The sequence below is a fragment of the Coloeus monedula genome (genome assembly GCF_965178545.1).
Source record: "Coloeus monedula genome assembly, chromosome: 6".
Classification (NCBI taxonomy): Eukaryota; Metazoa; Chordata; class Aves; order Passeriformes; family Corvidae; genus Coloeus; species Coloeus monedula.
In genome coordinates, this window is record NC_138786.1 from 63,716,899 (window position 1) to 63,737,811 (window position 20,913).

The 20,913-nt window shown below is 48.1% G+C and overlaps 1 protein-coding gene across 2 annotated transcripts in view; it reads left to right on the plus strand.

Moving 5' to 3' along the window:
• Window positions 1-9,673, plus strand: part of MDGA2 (MAM domain containing glycosylphosphatidylinositol anchor 2) — a gene marked incomplete at both ends in the record, with an annotated part of 224,034 nt that extends 214,361 nt beyond the window's left edge. For both annotated transcript variants that reach the window (XM_082283040.1, XM_082283041.1), the window contains 3 exons: window positions 3,788-3,918; window positions 8,975-9,080; window positions 9,585-9,673. In XM_082283040.1, coding sequence (XP_082139166.1) covers window positions 3,788-3,918; window positions 8,975-9,080; window positions 9,585-9,673 — 326 coding nt within the window. The remainder of the gene's footprint in view (window positions 1-3,787; window positions 3,919-8,974; window positions 9,081-9,584) is intronic.
• Window positions 9,674-20,913: the final 11,240 nt, after the last annotated feature.

Consider the following 20,913-nt stretch of genomic DNA (forward strand, 5'->3'; position numbering starts at 1 on the left):
TCAGTGACCAGAATTCCACTGGATTTATTCCTGGGAATATGGATGTGAGTTGTAAAAATCCCAAATTGCTCAGTATCACTTTGGTTCCTTAGTTTTTAAAAACTGCAACTCCCATCGTTTTAGCCAATGTTCAAAATTCCATTCTTTTATAGAATCCCAAAATCCCAGACTGGTTTGGGTGGGAAGGGACCTTAAATCCCATCCCATTCCCACCCCTCCCATGGGCAGGGACACCTTCCACTATCCCAGGGTGCTCCAAGCCCTGTCCAACCTGGCCTTGGAAAGGCTCAGGGGGGTCTTATCCCTTGGAAAAATTCCTGGATGAAGAGTGTGAGGAAGCTCGGGGATGCTCAGGGACAGGACAAGGGACAATGGGAGTAAATTAAAGTGGGGACAATTCCATTTAAACATAAAACTACATTTTTTTTAGCTGAAAAGAGTCAAACACCGGCACAGGTTGCTCAGGAAAGTTGGGAAATCCCTGTCCTTGGAGATTCCAAAATCCAGTGGTATCTGGTCCTAAGCACCTGCTTTAATTAAGCCACGCTTTGGATGGGATGAGCTCCAGAGGTGTCTCCAACCCCGGCCATTCCGTGGGAAATATTTAATTGGTAATAGAGATTTCTTCGGAATTACATTTTATGAAGACTTAATCCCCCGTGGATAATTCCAAATCCCATTGCTGGGACAGATTAACTGTTTTATCACCAGCTGTCACAAGCCTTGACCCCTCACCGGGGCTTTGGAATTTGCTGCCAGTGTGGCGAGGTGCTTCCTATCCCCCTTTGGGAATGAATCCTGCCAGTCAGGGCAGCTCTTGGATTAGGAGGCATTCCCAGCTCATGGGTTTATCCACCACAGCAGGGTTGGAGCTGCTGACTGAGCTCCAAACACCATGGAATCCCGGAATGTTTCGGGTTAGAAGGATCTTAAATCCCATCTCATCCCACCCCACACCTTCCACTGTGCCAGGCTGCTCCCAGCCCCAGTGTCCAGCCTGGCCTTGGGCACTGCCAGGGATCCAGGGGCAGCCCCAGCTGCTCTGGCAATTCCAGCCCAGCCCCTGCCCACCCTCCCAGCCAGCAATTCCCAATTCCCAATATCTCATTTATGATCCCTGTGCTGTAGGATCCAGAAGAATCCCAAGCAGTACCAGGGCTGTTATTCCCATCTCTCAGGGACAAAGCACTTTGTTTCCAAATGAATTTCAGTTCTCATCCAATTGCTTCTACACTTCCAATAATGTTTGGAAAGATCCCTAAGAAAATGGGATGTGACGCTGGAATCATGCTCTGTTCCTGGTGTGGATTGGTCTTGGGGTTTAAGGGAGATGATGCTTCATCCTCCACTCCTAAAACCGAGGGATCCCAGTGGTATCCATAGGAGAATATTCCTATTTTAAATAATTAAAACCCCTTCCCAGTTTATCCAGCTCAGCTGCTGTGCCTGCTGGTCGGAACTTGGGATTCCATGGAGAAGGGGCTGAAATTTCCCTGGAGATAAGGAGAGGTCCTTGGGAATCTTCGCAAGGAGCAGAGTGCAGAGCTGAGCTCATCACTGAGATCATCCCCGGTGTTCATCCAGGAGATAAGCAGGGTTATCCCATCCCATTCCATGGCAGTGGGATTTGGGAAGAGAAGGGCTTTCTTCACCTGGAACACGCAGCTCCTGCTCACAAGTGGGATCGTAATTCCTGACAGATCCCAGAGCTCCCTCGGGGAGTGCTGGCTGCTGGAGAAACCAGATGTGGATCCAAAGGAGAGGTGGATTATCCCTAAAATAAGAGAAATAGGAATTCCCATTCCTTGATTTAAAGCAGACAAGGAGCTGCTGTTGGGAAGAGGAAGATGAAGAGTCTCTGTCTTTTCTGTGTTCCAGGGCTGAAACAGAAGGAATTTGTACATCCATTAGAGCTGTCACCACCCATTCCAACAATCCATACTTCCCATTTTTCCATCCACACCCCAAAATGGGACATTTCCAATTGATGCTCCAAGAGCAATAATTTTTCCTGCCATGAGAGAGCCATCCCAAAAAAAAAAAAGGGGGAAAGCAGAACCCGCTGTGAGAGCAGAGCGTGAAAGCTGAAGGGCCAAGATGGCAGCGATGATCCCAGAGCATCCCGTGCTCTCCTGGCAGGAGAAACGGAACTTTATTCCTTGATTCCCAGTTTTTACTCCTGGCCACTGCTTTTGCCTCCTGCCAGTCACTTCATGGAATCCCACAATGGTTGGGGTTGGAAGGGACCTTAAAGCCCATCCTGATCCAGGATTGGATGGGCATTTTTGGAAGATTCAGTTTGAGCTTCATCACTGGAAGTGTCCAAGGCCAGGTTGGACATTGGGGCTTGGAGCAGCCTGGGACAGTGGGAGGTGTCCCTGCCCGTGGGAGGGGTGGAATGGGATGGGATTTAAGGTCTCTTCCATCCCAAACCATTCCATGATTCCATAATAATACAACATAATATTACAATATAACATTACAATGATATAAATATAAATAGAGATAATAGAAATGTAAATGTAAATATAAATATAGAAAAAGAAATATATTTGGAGGAGGGATGAGTCCTAACAGCATTCCCAGCCCTGCTCCGTGCACCTGGGCTGGGCTAAAGGAATCCCTTTGCAATCCCTCTCGGCTTTTAGGTCTTTCTCTGCTTTGTGTGGAGGCAGAGCCAGACTTTCCTCAGCAGATCCCTTTGTGCCCATTCCCTGCACTCCAGGCGGGATTGCTGCAGTGGGAGGAGGGCTCCCTTCCCAGCTCCTCCAGGGAAGATGGATGATCCCATTCCGGTCATCCTGGTGAAGGAGCCATCAGGGGAATGTTTCCTGCTCCATTGAATGTCCAGCCTGATGTTTTCCAAAGCTCCACGTTTGGCTTTTGCTGGAAATAAGGACTTCTCCTCAGCAGGTGCAGCTGCCTCAGATCTGAGAGCTTCCCTTGGAAAAGTCATTTGTGGGATCTGCTGTGCCAAACATCCCAAAAAACGCTGCTCCTGTGGGAACGTAGCTGTCTGAATGTCTCAGATTAACACATCGAATTTCCAGAGCACAAGGAGGCCCCACTGCCCCACGCATCCACAGGCAACCACGGTGGAAAACAGGACCAAAACCCCCAAGTTCTGTGAATTCATGAACCCAGATAAATGAAATTTGGGTTTTTTTTGGTGCACCAAGAGTCTCATTCTGTTCATGCCTGCAGGTGACCCTGGTGTCAAAAATGTCTGCTGGCACCAGTTGCTTACTGGTGGGGAAAGGTGCAGCTCTGTGGGGTTTTCCTGCATGGGGAGGGATTTTGGAGATTATTTTAACTCAGAGGATGTTGTTGTCCTACAGAAATATTCCCAAGGGTGTCACATCTCTCTCTGAGATGGATCTGCCAGGCTCTAGGGCACTCCAAGGCTCCAACAATGGGCAGAGGAAAGCTGGACGGTTTTAAGCAAGAATTCAGCATAAAGCAACCAAATTGCTGATTTCTCCCTGGATAAGGAGGTTTAAATGCCAATTTCTTGCTCCAAAGCACAGAAAATTCCTTTTTGCCTGTTTTCCCTGGAATTCTCGTGCCTTTCCTGAGCTGCAGGATGGGTGCCCAGTTCCCCTCCGCTGGGAGTTTCCCATCACCAGTTCCCAGCATTCCTGAATTGCAAAGCTTTTGAATTCATGCCGAGGAAGTTCCACACCTGCTCAGATCCATGGAAAGATGGGTGAGGAGGGTGCTACAGCCAGCCCAGCGTCCCTGCTCCAGGCAGAGCCTTCCCAACTCCAGTTCTCCTCCTCTTTTCCAGGAAGTTTGAACGTTTACCTGCGGCTCAAAGGTCAGACTGCCATAGAAAACCCCTTGTGGTCTTCGAGTGGGAACAAGGGACAGCACTGGAACCAAGCCCGGGTGAACATCAACCCCCCCACCTCATTCCAGGTAAGGCTGGCACCTCCAAGAACCGGGAATTCGGGGCTAGGAGGTGGACTGGGAACACTGACCCTTTTCTGTGGGATTTCACAGCTCTGGAAGCTGCTCACGGACAGATAATTGCTCTCCTTGAGCACCACGGAGCTTAATAATGCTTGAACTCAAAACACCTTCCTGCTTCCTAAAGAATCCAATGGGATTTGGAATTATCCATGGGGGGTTAATCCTGAATAAAATGTAATCCAAAAGATGCTGGCAGTGATTCCAGCAGGTTGTGATTTCAGATTAGCAAGTGGGATATAAAATTCCTCGCTGGGAGAAGTGATTGAGGGCCCCTGTGTTGGAGGTTTTTGGAAATATGTGGATTTTCTGCGGGAAAAGGAAAGATCTGGGAGTGTTTGCTGGGAGCATGAGACACAGCGGGGTTGTGACAGGTTTTTCACACATTTCCTGCTGGGGTTGACAGGGAGGGGCTGAGGGACCTTTAGGGGAAGTTCTCAGGCACTCCAGGAGCTGTTTGGAATTGGAACCATCCCAAAAAAGCAGCCGCTGCTGCCAGCAGGTCCTGCTGTAAGCAAGGCTGGGAATGTGGTGATGGAATGTGGGAGTCACAAGCCGTGCCCGGAGTGCAGGGTTCTCCTCTGAGAGCTCTCTGTCACCTCCAGGCCCCTGGGGGAGAAAATGTATTTTTGGGAGAAAGAGTCACAGACCAGTTTGGGTCTGAAGTGACCTTGAATCCCATCCCATTGAATCCCATCCCATTGAATCCCATCCCGTTAACCCCCTGCCATGGGCAGGGACACCTTCCCCTATCCCAGGCTGCTCCAAGCCCTGTCCAACCTGGCCTTGGAAGATTCCTTCAGTGCAAATCCAAACTGCTCTCCTAGAAATTCACATTGGGTTTCGCTTCCTTTATTTTCAGGGAATTCCTCATCCTTGGTTTTTATTTCCATGCATGAGAGGCATTGACAGGAGAGAAATGGTTTGGTCCATGGGATTGCAGAGCAATTGCAAGGATGGGAATTAGAGGAAAATTGAGGGAGAGGGATATGTGAAGTACAGTGTGACAGGAGAGAGAGCTGGGAATGTTCACCTGGAGAAGGGGAGGATCCAGGGAGAGCTCCGAGCCCCTTGCAGGGCCTGAAGGGGCTCCAGGAGAGCTGGAGAGGGACTGGGGACAAGGCCTGGAGGGACAGGACCCCGGGAATGGCTTCCCAGTGCCAGAGGGCAGGGCTGGATGGGAGATTGGGAATTGGGAATTGCTGGCTGGGAGGGTGGGCAGGGGCTGGGCTGGAATTGCCAGAGCAGCTGGGGCTGCCCCTGGATCCCTGGCAGTGCCCAAGGCCAGGCTGGACATTGGGGCTGGGAGCAGCCTGGCACAGTGGGAGGTGTCCCTGCCAGGCTGGGATTCTGGGATGTTTGATGGGAGCAAAGTGTCAAGAATGGGGAGAAGAGGGAGAGCAGAGCTGAGGAACCCTGGACCAAGCACAGAAAAGATCAGAGTGGTTGAGTTTTTCATTGGTGAAGTTGGGAAAAATCCAAGAACTCTGAAGAGTGAACGACAAAGACATGTTTTAATATCTGAACATAAAAAAATGGCCTGGGAAAGGGAGGGACAAGATGGATTTGAGGGATCTGAGGGGGTTTTGGAGACCTGGGAAGGACTTTAGAAAATCAGGGAAGAATCAGACATTTGGGCAGGGAAATGGAAAGGATTTGGCAGCAGCAATCCCGGGGAGTAGGGGAGGGAGAGTCCAAAGGGAAGATCCTCTCCTTGGCTGTTTTTCACCTTTTCCATTGTTATGTTTAAAGGTTTCAGCATAAAATAAATGCAAAGCTCTGACCAAATTTAGCAAATAAATGTCAGAGCACTCAGAGCCCTAAATTCCTTTTTTTTAGCATCTCTTGCATCAAAGCAAATTTCATTTTCCATTTAGGAGTGTAAGTAGGAAGGAATATAAAGCTCCCCATTAAATTTAAGGAGAGGGAAGTGAAGGGAATCTTTGCAGTAAAACATGGCAGTGACAAGGAAATTAAAACTTTTTATAGGGTAATTTATAGGGGGAAAAGATTTTATACCTTGTCAGTCCCTGTGATATAGAACAAAGCTCTTGTCTTGGAGAACTGGGAGCACTGCAGTGCCTTAAATCTCAAAAATATTCCACAAATCCAGCTCAGATATTCAGATATTCAATATTTGTAAGGAATGAACACCCCAAAAATAGAGAGCCCCAAAACCAGGGGGAAACGTTGGTTCTGTCATCCAGGAAATGTCAATTTTAGTTCAGGTTTGAGCAGTAGGACATGGCAATGGTGTGGATGATTGGGATTAGATTTATTGCTACTTTAGGATCTAAATATTGCAGTATCCAAATAAAAACTCCAGGATTTATCCCAAAGCATTGGTATCAGCAAGTCCTGGTCCCTTCTGTTGGGTCAGTGCCACCTCCTCGCTGTCTGAGCCCCAGATGGGCTCAGCCCACCCAGATCTGGTCACTTTGTGTCCAGAGAACTCCAACAGCAGCAGGATGGGCTGGGAACATCCAGGCTTGCAGCCCTTGGCCCTGCAGGATTCCCAATCCCAAATCACAAAACTATCGTGGAGTTACTTTAGGATTTCTCTCCATGTTTGGATGATCTCAGCGCTTCCACTCACCCATCCAAAAGGGAATATTCCCAATTTTTAGGCTGGAGGTGTCCTTGACAGGGGGAATGTGAGAGACCAGTTTGTCCCAGTTGGCCCAGTCTCCAGCAGGATTTTAACCCCTTTTGCAGGTTGATGGGCACCAAACTGAAACCTCTCAGCTCCCCAATTTTAGGGTTATTAATGACACCCTGAAACCCCTCCTGCACCTGCCCACCTGGTGGGATTGTCCTGGGACTCCCCAAGTGCCTGGCAGGGAAAGGGAGAAGGGGTGAGAGGGGCACGTGGGGGAGGATAGAAAATCTGCCTGAAATCCTGTGGAAAAATCCAAGAATCCCAGACTGCTTTGGGCTGGAAGGGACTGAAAAACCACCTTGTTCCCCTCCTGCCATGAGCAGGGACACTTTCCATATCCCAGGGTGCTCCAAGCCTCGTCCGACCTGGCCTTGGACACTGCCAGGGATGAGGCAGAAGCTGAATCTCCCACAACCACTCAGGACTGGCTTTTTAGGGTCAGAATTCCATTCCATTAAGAGCAGGGTGGCTTTTCTGTACAGAACCCCCCTTTTCTCCAGTTGGATGCAGTATTTGTAACAACAGCTTTGCAAAACCACAATGGGGTTGGCTTTTTTGGGGATACTGATGGGGAATTCTGCTCGATTGGCACCTCCTGCCCATCTCTGGGAGCTGCCGGTTGGGTTCTGCTCCGTGCCCTGCCAACTCCTGTGCTCTGATTTGTTCTGAGTGTGGAGCAACCCCTCTCTGAGGGCTACCGGAGCTGCTGCCAAACGCAGCTTTTAATTAAACGCCGCCTGTTGTGTTTGGACAGAGCCCTTTAGCCTGGAAATTGTTTTCCATTGTCAGGGAAAATTGGACTTTCAACTCCACTGATGGGTGTTGTGCCTGCTGCCAACGAGCTGGGGCTGGATTTTGGGGGAGGAGATGTTTTCCTCTCACGATGCAGGCACGATTTCCTTTTCCAGCAGTTTGGTGTCAGGCAAGGAATATTGGAGAGAAAATTATGAGCAGGACCTTAAAATCCCAGTCAGCCACTCTACAGAGATTAAAGTTCCTCTTAAGTAGAACTAAAATCTCCACCGTGCCAAAACTCATCCCAATTCATCTGAAAAAAGCATTCCTAGATGGAATCTAAGCTTCTAAACCCACATGTTGGGAAAAACAGATCCTAGCATGGAATTTACTTCCACAATACTGAATTAGGTTATTTGCAAATGTCTTAATTTTAAGAAAAGTGGGGTTTTTTTGGTACTGGTTTCTGTTTAAAAGAGGGGTAGGAGAGACATGGGGCTGTCCCCGCCACCAATTCCTGCCCCAGCAGGAGATCTTGGAGGTTAAAATCCACCAGGGAGATCCCTGTGGCCTCCAAACCAAAGGAATTCCCTTCCTGAGCCCTTGAGATAACAACAACTTTGAGCTACGGATGCAGGGACACCAGCCTGGATCCTGGCAGGTTTCTCCCAAGCTTTGGGCCCGGAGAAGGATGCAGGGGACAGGTCCTGTCCCATCCACCAGGTGCAGGTGAGGGATCCCAGTGTGGACAATGGGATGGGAGGGACTGGTTGGGCCACGTCCAAGAGCCAGAAATCTCAGTTTTCCATGGAATTTCTCTGGCTCCTGAGTGTTTTCATGGAATCTGTGCTCAGGTGGATGCTCAGTCCTTCAATACATTCCTCAAGCTGTGCCTCTGCCACTCACTTCAGGTGGCAGGAATTCTGGGGGAAAATCTCCTTAAAGCTTTAATTCTGTTGAATCCTGCTCTTTGCCAGAAACCTCTGTTTTCCTTGGAATTTCTCTTGCTCCTGAGTGTTTTCATGGAGTCTGTGCTCAAGGGGACGCTCAGTCCTTCAACACATTCCTCAAGCTGTGCCTCTTCAGGTGGCAGGAATTTCTGGGAAAAACACCTCCACCTCCAATCTCCTTAAATCTTTGATTCCATCCAATCCTGCTCCTTGCTCCAGGAACGTTGTCCTCACACAAGCACAGCACACAGCGGTGGAGCTGCTCTGGACACACCAGGTGACGACTGAGGATGATTTCCAGCTCACTCCGGAAAGGAAAAGCCCTCAAAGCTCACACCCCTCCTTGTCCACCCTCACGTTGATAAGAACTCGGCTGAGTTGGTTTTCCCACCCTGGGAAACAACATTCCAAACCCACTAAATTGGTTTTCCTCACCCCAGAAGTGTCTGAAGAGCATTCCAAAGCCACTGAATGGTATTTCCCACCTCAAAAGTGTTTGTAGAGCATTCCAAACCCATCCTCATGGGTTAACGCCGGGCCGAACGCAACGGAACCTTTTTTATTTATCCCCCTCTGATCTGCTGGACATTTTTCATTTATCCCCCTCTTCTCTGCTGGATGTTTTTTACTTATCAGCCTCTGATCTGCTTCTTTTTTCCAGCTCATCTTTGAAGGGATCCGTGGCCCTGGAATCGAAGGGGACATTGCTATTGACGATGTGTCCATTGTGGAAGGAGAGTGTATGAAATCCGACCAACCGGCCAACAGTAAGTGGCTCCTCCCCACAAGCTGCTTCCTGTATTTCTGCTTCCCAAATGGATCTTTTCCAGCAGAACAATCCCTGCTTTTGCTCAGCTGGAAGGTTTAAAGTGGAATGTTGTCCTTGGGAATGCTTTGCTCAGATGGGAGATGCTGGATGGGTACGAGGCAGAGGTGAGAGCAGTGGGTGACTCCACACTAGGCTGGGCTAGATTTGAGATACTCAGATAAAACAACGTCAAAACAATGTCCAGGGGGCCCAAACAATGTGAAATCCATGGAAATCACTGCTGTGATTCCCTGAGGACTTTGTTTCATCCCTCCATCCCGTGTGTGCATTAAAACAGAGGTAACTACACGGCCAGGTGGATTTTCAGCCCAGTTCCTGCTCTATCCACCTGATGAGGGCTGTCTTTGTCCCCTTGTGGTGGGAGGTGACCTTGGAGCACTGTAGCAATGCTGAGGGGGTGTGGGCACCTCTTTAATTCTATTCCCCCCCCCCCTTTTTGTAGATCTACGATCAGGTGCTGTTGGGACATTAGTACATATACGACTTCTCCCACTCCTCCTCCTCGTGTCTGTCTTAAGTCATCAGAGGTGACCTTATCCTGGCAGAGGCTACAAAAGATTCACCAGGCACTGGCATGAAGAAAGAGTCTTTGTAAAATGGACATTTCCAAACAAACTACCAAAGATTCCTCCACTGACTGACTCGAAAGTTAACTAAATACGTAAATAAATAATTAAAAAAAAAAAAAAATTAAGAAAGCACTGGGGACTTGAACAGGCGTCACGGGAGTGGAACTCACTAAGAACCAAGGTGAGACCGAGATCTGGCCTAAGTAAGGAAGAGACCTTCAGGTGCTTTTGTGGTCACTGATGAATTCAGCATCATCTGGTTGAACTCTCGGCAAAGAGCTCTAGAAACCCTTGTCAAAGCACAAAGTCATGGCTGGTTTTGTTTCAAATGAATCGTTTGCTTGTTACCATGGAAACCTAATGGCCTGCCAAAAAAAAAAGAGGAAGGAGAGAGAGAGAGAGAGGAAATACGAACACAAAAAGAGAGAGAAACACCTCACTGTAAACAGGGTACGTGAAGAGCTGGCGTTCATTTTCCCTTCGCGAAGGTTTTTAGCGTAGAGTCAAACAAATGTTGGCCCTTTCTACTTTGGCTGTCACCTCCCCTCGAGGATAACCCGGAATCGGAGCTGTTTGCAGACATTCCCGTGTCATTCCTCATGGCTCTGCTTGGTGACTGTGTGCTGTCTCCTTTTGCATGCATTCCCATCCAGGATGTGCCACCTGGGCTTACATTTGTCACAGGCTTCACTGGGAGTTTGCTCGCGGCCGCTGGAAGATCCCTCTCCCCTCCCCACCAGAGTCATCAGCTCTACGGAAGTGAAGAAACCAAACCACCGTCTTTTATAAATTGCCATGGAAACCAAGTGCCTTCAATGAAACAAGCCTGATTTCAAAAAAGAAAAAAAGAAAAAAAAAAAAGAACAAAATATATATATATACATATATATATAAAAAAGAAAAAAAATATAATAAATGTAATAACGATGATTTCAACACGGAAGCTTTGCACCGCTAAAAACATGGGTTGTGCAAACTCTTTTCTAAACAAACTCTGGAGCCTGGGTGTGCAGGCAAGGAGACGGAGCCGCTTCTGGAGAAGGATGGATGGACCTAAGCTGCTGTGGAAAGCCTTTGGGATGAGATCCGTGTTGTGTGACCTTCCAGACAGCCATGGCCTTTCAGCTTCTTATCCATTAGAAACAGCTCCCGTTGGTGCTGCCGATGGGGGCAGCACTTTTTGTTGTCGTCGTCGTCGTCGTTTCAGGTTCTCCAGTGGGTCAACCAGAGGAACAAAGGTGGTTCAGACACACACTTGATGCAGAAGGTTGTGAAACACAGGATGATTTTCTTACTCTCCCCCTCTGTTGGGATGGCTCCCGACATCCGGAGCTCCGGATGCCCCGAGGGGGCTCTGCCTCTGCCCCGGAGCCAGACTCGGTGCAGAGGGCGAAAGATTATTTTGTTATTGTAGCGAAATTAAAAAAAAAAAAAAAAAAAAATTAGAAAAAAATTTAAAAATAATCCACTTTTACAAGGAAAAAAAAATAAAAGCTGTACAAAATGGGTTCGAGCTACCCGAACACGTGCCGGTTTTCCACTGCATTGTAAAGTTCCCTTCCAGTTGGTTATGAAATTTGAAGACCTTTTTCCTTAAATTATCTCAGCTTTTAACATCCTTTAAAAAAAAAAAAAAAAAAAGAAAGACTTTTGTCTAAAGAAGAGTATTATTATTATAATTATTATAATTATTATTATTATTCTGTGTTCTCTCGACACCCTAGGATTAAAAACAAAACCTGATATGCAAATAATTGGAGTACAAATGTGAAAACAAACAAAAAAATGAGTATAAGAATTGCAAATAGGAGTATAAAAAGCACAACGAGATGCAGTAAAACAATGACAAGGCTTGATTTTTTTTATTCTGTAGAGAAATGTTTGTGCAAATTCAGTAATTCCACTGAAGAGATAATTTTCCAGCTCTGTTCAATAAAGCCTCTTTCCAGGTAAGGCAGCCCCGTGGTGCGTGTATTTGTTGAGGCCCTGGCAGGGCGTTCCTTGCTAAACTGGTGTCAGCTGGAGTTATACTGGTCCATACTGGTGGTGCTCGGGGGCTGGAGCATTCCCAGGATGCCCTTGGCTCCCTGGTTTTGAGGCAGTTTTGGTGTCTTTAAGTCCCTGTGCTCAGAAGATGGTGGGAACTCCAAGTCAGGACATTTTCAGAGAATCCCAGGATGGTTTAGGTTGGAAGGGACCTTAAAGCTCATCCCTGGAATCACAGAATATTCTGGGTTGGAAGGGACCCACAAGGATCATCAAGTCCAAATCTGAACTGAATGGTCCATACAAGGATTGAACCCACAGCCTTGGGGTTATCAGGACCTTGCTCTGTTTGGAAGAAAGTGGGAACTCCAAGTCTGGATGGACTGTGGGGTTTGGAAGATGGTGGGAGCTCTGCGTGTGGATGGACCATGGGGTTTGGAAGACTGTGGGAAGCTCCAAATCTGGATGGACTGTGGGGTTTGGAAAACTGGCTCTGAATCTGATGGACCATGCGGTTTGGAAGATGGTCGGAACTCCAGATCTGGATGGACTGTGGGGTTTGGAAGACATTGGAAACTCTAAGTCTGAATGGACTGTGGGGTTTGGAAGAAAGTGGGACCTCTGAGTCTGATGGAGCATGGGATTTGGAAGATGGTGGGAAGCTCCAAATCTGGATGGACTGTGGGGTTTGGAAGATGGTGGGAGTCTGGATGGACCATAGGGTTTGGAAGATGGTGGGAATTCTGACTCTGGTGGCCTGTGGGGTTTGGAAGGTGGTGGGAACTCTGAGTCTGGATGGACTGTGGGGTTTGACACCCTTAAAAAACACAAATCACCGAATTTCCCTTTGGAAGCTCTGGATTTTTTCTGTGGATGAATGGATGGAGGAGCGGGTCAGGTATGGTGAGACCCTGAGGCAGATTTTCCTTCGGACGTTGGTGTGTTTGGGAATTCAGGATCCAAACCTTGTCGTGCATCTTCCCATGGATGTCTCCGGAGAGCCACAGAACTGAGGGGTGATCCAAGAGGCTTCTCCGTGGGTGCTTTTGGTAGGACTCTTTTTGGAAGGCCTGGATCTGCTGGGAGCCAGAGTGGCCATCTGTCAATCATTTCCACAGAATCCCAGAAGATTTGGGTCAGAAGTGACCTTCAGGCTCATCCCATTCCAACCCCATAGGCAGGGACACCTTCCATAGACCAGGCTGAAGGAAAACAGGAAGCATTCCTGCTTTTCCCTTGAATCCATCCCTTCCAAAAATAGGCTCAAGCCGAACCTTGGATGCCCATTGGAGATGAATTTTCCAGGCACAGGGCAGAGCTCCGGCCGCAGGGCTGGTGGTGGCAGCGTGATGGGAACTCCGTGGGAAGTCAGGATTTGGGAAGTTAGGATTTGGGAAGTGCCCTGTGATGTCCCGCCTGTGATAAGGGATTTGGATGATAAGGAACAGGAGATCCTGCTCCACTGGTTAGATCCCGGACTAAAACTGCAGGCTGAAATCCATGTTTCCTCTTTCTATTTGGATTTTCCTTTCCCTCACTCCCGTGGAATGTTTGATAAAGAATTTCAATTGACAAAGACCACAGATGTCTTTTTCAGGGCAGGATAATCTGTGTGTCCTGAAAATCCCAGGATTTTGTGTGAAAGGAAATGTATTTCCCATGCCTGTTCCCGTTTTACTCTGCTAGAGTGCAGGAGGTGCTAAGAAAAGATGGATTTCTGTTCCCGATGTTGATTGTGGGAGTAGTTTTATCTTCCTTTCCATTCCCAAAATAAAGCACTGAAAAGCAAATGGGATTTTACTCCAGGCCATGGATAAGAAGAACAATTTGAGGTATGAATTTGCTACTCTTGGTTTTTATTTTATTGTACATTTTGGACTGAAAATGGATGTGAAGATGTTGGAGCAGCAATCAAAGGCAGTTGGAACTGGCAGTTCCCTGGAATTTGAAACCTCTCTGATTCAGTTTCAGGGTATCCAACCTGGAAATGTCCCCGATGGATTCTTAAATTGGACATCAAATACTGAAATGTGCAGCAACTGAAGTGCTGGGATGCTGGGAGAAGTGACGGGGTTTGATTGGATGGCTGCAGGAATTAGCTGGGTGTTCCCAAAGCAGAGGGGGGTGGAGCACAGGAGAAGTTTTCCAGGTTTTTTCATTTCTTTCTCAGGCTGATCTGGGAGGATAATGATGGTAGTGGAGAACTTCCCTTTTCCTTTCACAAAGCACATTGAATGTGGAATCATGGAATTATGGAATGGTTTGGGTTGGAAGGGACCTTAAATCCCACGCAGACCCACTCCTGCCATGGCAGGGACACCTCCCAGGCTGCTCCGCGTCCCCTCCAACGTGGCCTGGAACACTTCCGGGGATGGAGCAGCTTCCCTGGACAAGCTGAATCCTACAAAATCACGAAAGGCTCGGATCTCACTGTACTACCAACCCACCTCTTCTCCAGCCTGGCCTGGATCTCGGATGGGATAGAAGGAGGGATAAAAACATGGATTAAAAGGGAGTAAACCCATTCCAATGACACCATGGATGCACAATTAGGATTTGAAGGCCAGAAATCCTTGGGAATGTGGAATTTCCTCTAAATTTGGGAGAAGAACCTCTGGTTCCCCCAAAAGTGATGGAGCTGAATCTTCCAGACCCCAAATATCTGCCAGCCCCACCTGTGAGGTCCAACCTCCACTGATCCTAGAGCTTTCCTTGACATCCAGCACTGGAATTCCTGCTGCATCCAACATGGAAATGGAATAATCAATTTTGGGGTGATTGGGACCCCCAAACTTTTAAACAAAGCTGAGCATCAGCTTCTTGTTCAAGTTTGTTTTCTCTGCTTGCCTCGTCAGGGCAGTGAATTCCCTTTGTAGGGAGCAGTTCAGGCAGAAGGATCCGAATTTTTTCCATGCTGAGTGGAAGAGGCTTTCCTGGTTTTATTTTGGGAGAATTTACTTGCCGGGAATGTTTTTTTCATATATTGAGGGGTAATTGAAACTCTCTTCCTCCCCCAGAAGTGTGTGATCCATCAGGAAAATGGGTTTGTGGAGCAGTTCAATAAAAAAAAAGCTCCAGTTTCGAGTTATAAGCACTCCCTGCCTCTCCATGCTAATAAAGAGATTGGGAACCATCTGGAATAATTCTTGGATTTTCCCATAACACTATAAAAAGCTATAAAAAAGGTTATTTTTACACTTCAAATTCTTTTTTTTTTTTTTTAAATGGAAAATAAGCAGCACTGCAGGAATGTTCTCCCCTTTTTACGTGCTCCACCACGATTCCGGTGTCAGTCAGCACGGAAGGAATGAAACCATCGGATTATCCCTCATGCAAAGGAATTTAGGGACCTGCAGCTCCTGCAATCCCACATTCGCAGGACTTGCAGTGTCCAGAATTTTTCTGTCACCTCTCCCTAAACCCCTGACTCTGTGTTGCCCCGTAAATCCCATGGGAATGTTGGTGTATGATAAAAACCAGGAGTGATCATTAACCCAAACACAGGGAATTCGGGATTGTACATCCTGCTGATCCTTATTAGATATTATTTTGTTTTCCTTTGCATCTGTCAGATTGGGGAGCTTATATTCGACACATCCCAGAATCCCAGACTGGTTTGGGTTGGAAGGGACCTTAAATCCCAGCAAAATCCATCCCCCTTCCATGGGCAGGGACACCTTCCACTATCCCAGGTTGCTCCAAGCCCTGTCCAACCTGGCCTTGGACAGTTCCATAGCTGGGTTATAGTGAGACTCAAGCGAGGAGAAATTCCCTCTTCCTTAAGGGTCCCTCCCCAAACTCCCAAACTCATCCCAGTTCAGCCATGACCCATCAGTCTTTTCCCACATTTTGTAACTTACTGGGAGTAATGGAATCATGGAATCATTTAGGTTAGGAATTACCTCCAAGAACATCGAGTCCAACCATTCCCCAGCACTGCCAAGGCCACCACTGCCCCATGTCCCCAAGTGCCACATCCACAGGGCTTTAAATCCCTGCAGCAATGGGAATTCCCCCACTGCCCTGGGCAGTTGTTCCAACACCTGACAATGATAAAATCCATCTCAGATTCCTGAGAAGAAAGGTTTCAGATACCCAAAACCTAAACGGGACCATCTGTGCTCCCTCTGGATGGATGGGATGGATGGGATGGATGGGATGGATGGGATGGATAGATCTGTGCATCCTGAAGTGGCCTCTCCCGCCTGGTTCCTTGTGTGACACATTCAGGTTGGATGGCACCTTACGGGACCTAGGACAGGTGATTTACAATCAATTTCCTTCCTTTTCCAGTCTCTGTAAGATTTTTTCCCCCATTGAGAAAGAGACTGGAATGTTGAGTGCTTGGACAAGTGAATATTGAGCTTTGCTCACTGCCAAGGTCATGGCTACAACTGGAGAAATATTCCCGCTGATCCCTCGGGATCCTGGAGTTTCGCAGGCAACTTTCACCTTCCACAGACGGGAGGGAAAACCAGGATCACTGCAACAACCACGACTGGAATTTTTGGATGGATACGACCACAAAAGAGATTGAAGAAACACAAATGATTGAGAGAAAGAACAAAGAGCCTCAGCACCTTCTCAGGAATGCTCAGATCTGCTGCACGCTCCAACTGCAAAGGGGAAAAACGAAGTGTTTGTGTCTGTAAATACCCTATAAATACCTGTAATTGGATGTATTTCATGTAAATAGGATAACGAGGACATTTCAACGATCTCCACTGTTGTACATAACCCAAACTTGCTCTCTTCTTTTCCTACACCCCCACTGTAGATTGATTTGGGGTCATTGTCGAGTCTGTATCTGGTTGAGTTCCAAACTGCTCTCACTTTTACCTCAAGGGTTTCATGTTCTTTATGTACATTTTATAAAGAAAAAAGAAACCACTCTGGATTTTTGGGTACCTTTTCCATTGCCAGCAGTATTTTCTGTCTTTTCTGATGTTTTCTGCTCCGGGATCCACCGGGATGAAGGGGAGGGACGGGGTTTGGTGGGGGATATTCCTCATTCCATATGTCCCTGCCCTCCTGGGAAAGTAGGAATGTGTTTCCTTATCCCTCCACCTCTTGCTAAGTACTGAAAGGCTTTAATTAGAGCAGGAAGAGACTGGGCCACCCTCTTCCCTACTGGGCCCAGTCCTTCCCTTGACTGGTCCCAGGAGAATTTTTCCAGTTTCATGGACAGTTGAGGGTCAAAATCCATTTCTTTGGTTTTCCATAATTCCCATTTAATCCCTGGGAAGCAAACCAAGAACATCCTGCATGAGGATGTGTGTGTGCCTTGTTTTGGAGCACTCCTCCTGTGCCGTGTGGGAATAGAGGGATGGGCACATGGAGCTCTCCTGGGAATCTCAGCCTGTGTGTAACGGGCTGGTGCAGCACAGCACCCCTGGATCACTGCATGATGATCCCAAACTTCTCACGGTTGTTGGATACATCGTTCAGTGTGGAGGTTGCCCATCAGGAATTCTATGGTTGACGTCCATTCTCTGCTGCAGGCATGGCCTGGGTATTCCTGGTTTTGTCCTGCTCTTCTACTGGGACTAAATCTCAGAATCATGGAATTGTTTAGGTTGGAAAAGCCCTCTGGGATCATCGAGTCCAACCATTGCCCAGCACTGCCAAGGCCACCACTGCCCCTTGTCCGCAAGTGCCACATCCACACGGCTTTAAATCCTGCCAGGGATGGAGACTTCAAACCTCCCTGGGCAGCTGTGTCAGGGCTGGACAGCCCTTTCCACGAAGAAATTCTTCCCAATATCCAAATTAAACCTCCCCTGGCCCAGCCTGAGGCCGTTCCCTCTCCTCCTGTCCCTGTTCCCTGCCAGCAGAGCCCGACCCCCCCGGCTGCCCCCTCCTGTCAGGGACTTGTGCAGAGCCACAAGGTCCCCCCTGAGCCTCCTTTGCTCCAGCCTGAGCCCCTTCCCAGCTCCCTCAGGAACTCTCCAGCCCCTTCCCAGCTCTGTTTTTGTCCCTGGACATGCTCCAGTCCCTCCATGTCCTGTTCCTGGGGATCCCAAACCTGTCCCCAAAGTGCCACTGTCCATGTTGGTCTGTGTGGGGACAAACCTTCCTAGAACCCTTCAGGATTTTCCTGTGGGTGAAATGACACCATGGAAATGAAAGCACACTTTGTTCCTTGTCGTGTTTTCCTGTATTCCCTTGTTTCTTGTTTTTCCTGCCTTTTTCCATCACGGAAAAGGCCTCCATGATTTTCCACCATGGAAAACGCTCCCATCATTTTGCTGATTGGATCGGTGACTGTCAGCTGTCAGTGTGACCACACATCCAAATGGATTCCTGAGGGAAAACTCAGAGTTCCCAGGGGAGTTTTGCTCTCCACAGGTGGTGACAAACAGCAGCACACTGGAATTCACGGCTTAAAAAAGAGAAACTTTTCCATCTCTTGTTTTTCAGCCTAAAAAAATCCCATTATCCCATTGGATCTCAGAACCTGAAGTCATTCCACAGGCCATTATCCCATCCCGGGGATATTCAGTGGTGACACTGACGGGGTGGAGAACTTCATCCCATTGATCTGCTCCATCTTCCCTCCTGGAAATTGGATTTTGGCTCTACCTTGGGCCTGGAAGAGACCCAAGGGCACATCCCATGGATACAAACACAGCCCGTGTTATCCATGTTTCTGTTGGAATCATCGAATCCCTGAGGGTTTGGGTTAGAAAAGACCTTAAAGCTCATCTTGTCCATGGGCAGGGACACCTTCCAATATCCCAGGCTGCTCCAAGCCCCATCCAACCTCCCCTTTGGAATTACAGGAAATAAATTGGATTACACCCCAAGACTTGAACCTCACTGTCCCCATCCCACCCAATTCCATAAAGATTTGTGGAAGTTGGTTCACACAAACATCCGAGCAAAAATGTTTGATTTTGGCCATGTTCTCCCAAAAACTCCCAAACCAAACCAGTAACATCCAATCTATCTTTGGGATAGATTCTAACAGGTTTTTGGAAACTTTATCTGTGGGAAAAGGACCAATGTGGGATAAAATGGGATCAAGCCTGGCCTGTAAAATGCATGGATGTGTGAATTCCTGCTCCTAATCCACTGGCAATTTTTGTGGAGTTGACATATTCCTGCTCCCTGGATGCAGCACTGCCAGGACTGTCAGATTTGTCTCCCTAGGGAATACTTTTGATTCCTCTTGGAGGTTTTTTTGGCATGTTGCCTTGTGGTTTTTTTCCTGCCAGGAGGCCAGGGGTGTATTTGCAAGGATTAAAGTATTACTGGAGTGGCTCCAGGCCTTTCCTAATCCCCATTATTCCCTCTAATCCCACCACGACACAATGCTTCTCTGACATTGCTTAATTATGCGCTGCAAATTAATTGAAAAAAAAAAAAAAGCTGTAAAATGACATTCTGAGGAGGGATCTAAATCCCAATTTCTTTGGGATGCAGCAAAAATTGGTAGTTTTGCTGTGTTCAGTAATCCTTGACATTTCCATCCTAATTCCTCAGGGAACAAGGATTACACAACCTCCTGGGAATGGATTTTTGCAGGATCTCAGGCCTTTCATTTTAATAAATCTTGGAATGTTTGTCCCATTTCTAAGGGGCCTGAAGGGCAGTTGGGATCCCAGGAACAATTTAGAGGTGGGGTGGTTTTCTTGGGAATGAGGCACTGGATAAGGAATTTTATGCCTGTTCCCTAGGGAGGCTGAGTTTGTAGGGAATATTCCTGGGAATATTTAATGGCCATTAAAAAGTCCAGCCAGGAAAAATGCTTGGAGAGGGAGTTCATGGTTCAGGTTTTGCCCCTGGATCCCTGGAAGTGTTCGAGGCCAGGTTGGCCATTGGGGCTTGGAGCAGCCTGGGATTGTGGGAGGTGTCCCTGCCCATGGAACGGGTGGGATGGGACGGGATTTAAGGTCCCTTCCCACCCAAACCAGCCTGGGATTCTCTGGAATGGCCTGAAAATGCCAACAGCTCCAACCCTGCAATGCCTGAATTAAGGGATGTTGAGGAGCAGTGGCCATGGAAAGGTAAGAATCCCTTGGAGTTCTATTATTATCATTTTTTTCCCACTTCTTTTGCCACCAACCTCCTGGAATCAGTTCCAGCATCCATCAGGAGCTGAGGATTAGCTGAGGATCAAGCACTGCTAATTACACTGCTAATGAGGTGCTAATCAGGGACCCTAATGACTCCAGCACCACCACTCCAAAGCCATTCCAGGCTCCCAAATCCTGGTAGGATCTTGCTCCAGAGAGGTTCTGCCTTTGGCATCTGCATGGGGAAGGGCAGAAGGGATGGGAAAGGATTCAAAGAGATTTTGCATGGGGAGGGACAAAGTCAGGGCTGCAAAAGAGGAACTGAGAGGGGTCTGGGAAATCTGGGAGGGTCTGGAAAAGGAGTGGGAATGATTTTCCATGTTTCCCGTAATTCAGAGGGAACCACTCAGCTGTAGAATAACTTTTGTTCCTAAGTTTGGCTCAATGGACAAATCACAGCCTCCTGTGTTGTCTGGCTGCTTTTTCCCACTTATTTCCTAGAAAATCCCACAGGCAGGGGCACCTTCATTCCATAAAACATGGAATGGATGGGAATAGAATTGAATCATGGAATGATTTGGGTTGGGAGGGACCTTAAATCCCACCCAGTGCCAGCCCTGCCATGGCAGGGACACCTCCCACTGTCCCAGGCTGCTCCCAGCCCCAGTGTCCAGCCTGGCCTTGGGCACTGCCAGGGATCCAGGGGCAGCCCCAGCTGCTCTGGCAATTCCAGCCCAGCCCCTGCCCACCCTCCCAGCCAGCAATTCCCAATTCCCAATCTCCCATCCAGCCCTGCCCTCTGGCACTGGGAAGCCATTCCCTGCCTCCTGGCCCTCCAGGCCTTGTCCCCAGTCCCTCTCCAGCTCTCCTGGAGCCCCTTTAGGCCCTGCAAGGGGCTCGGAGCTCTCCCTGGATCCTTCTCTTCTCCAGGTGAACATTCCCAGCTCTCCCAGCCTTTCCCCCCAGCAGAGCTGCTCCATCTCTCAGATCATCCTGGTGCCTCTGGATTTGCTCCAAATGGGATTTTTAAGCTCCATGGTGCAGCTACGACCTCACTCAAACCCCCTGCAAGGTTGACACTTACAGGAACAAGAGCTCCTTGAGCATCCAAAGCCCTTTTTGCTGGGAATGCTTCTTCCACAGGCAGTTCCTGGCAGCTTTCCCACGTGGCTTTGGGAGAGCTGGGAGTCCTGCAGCC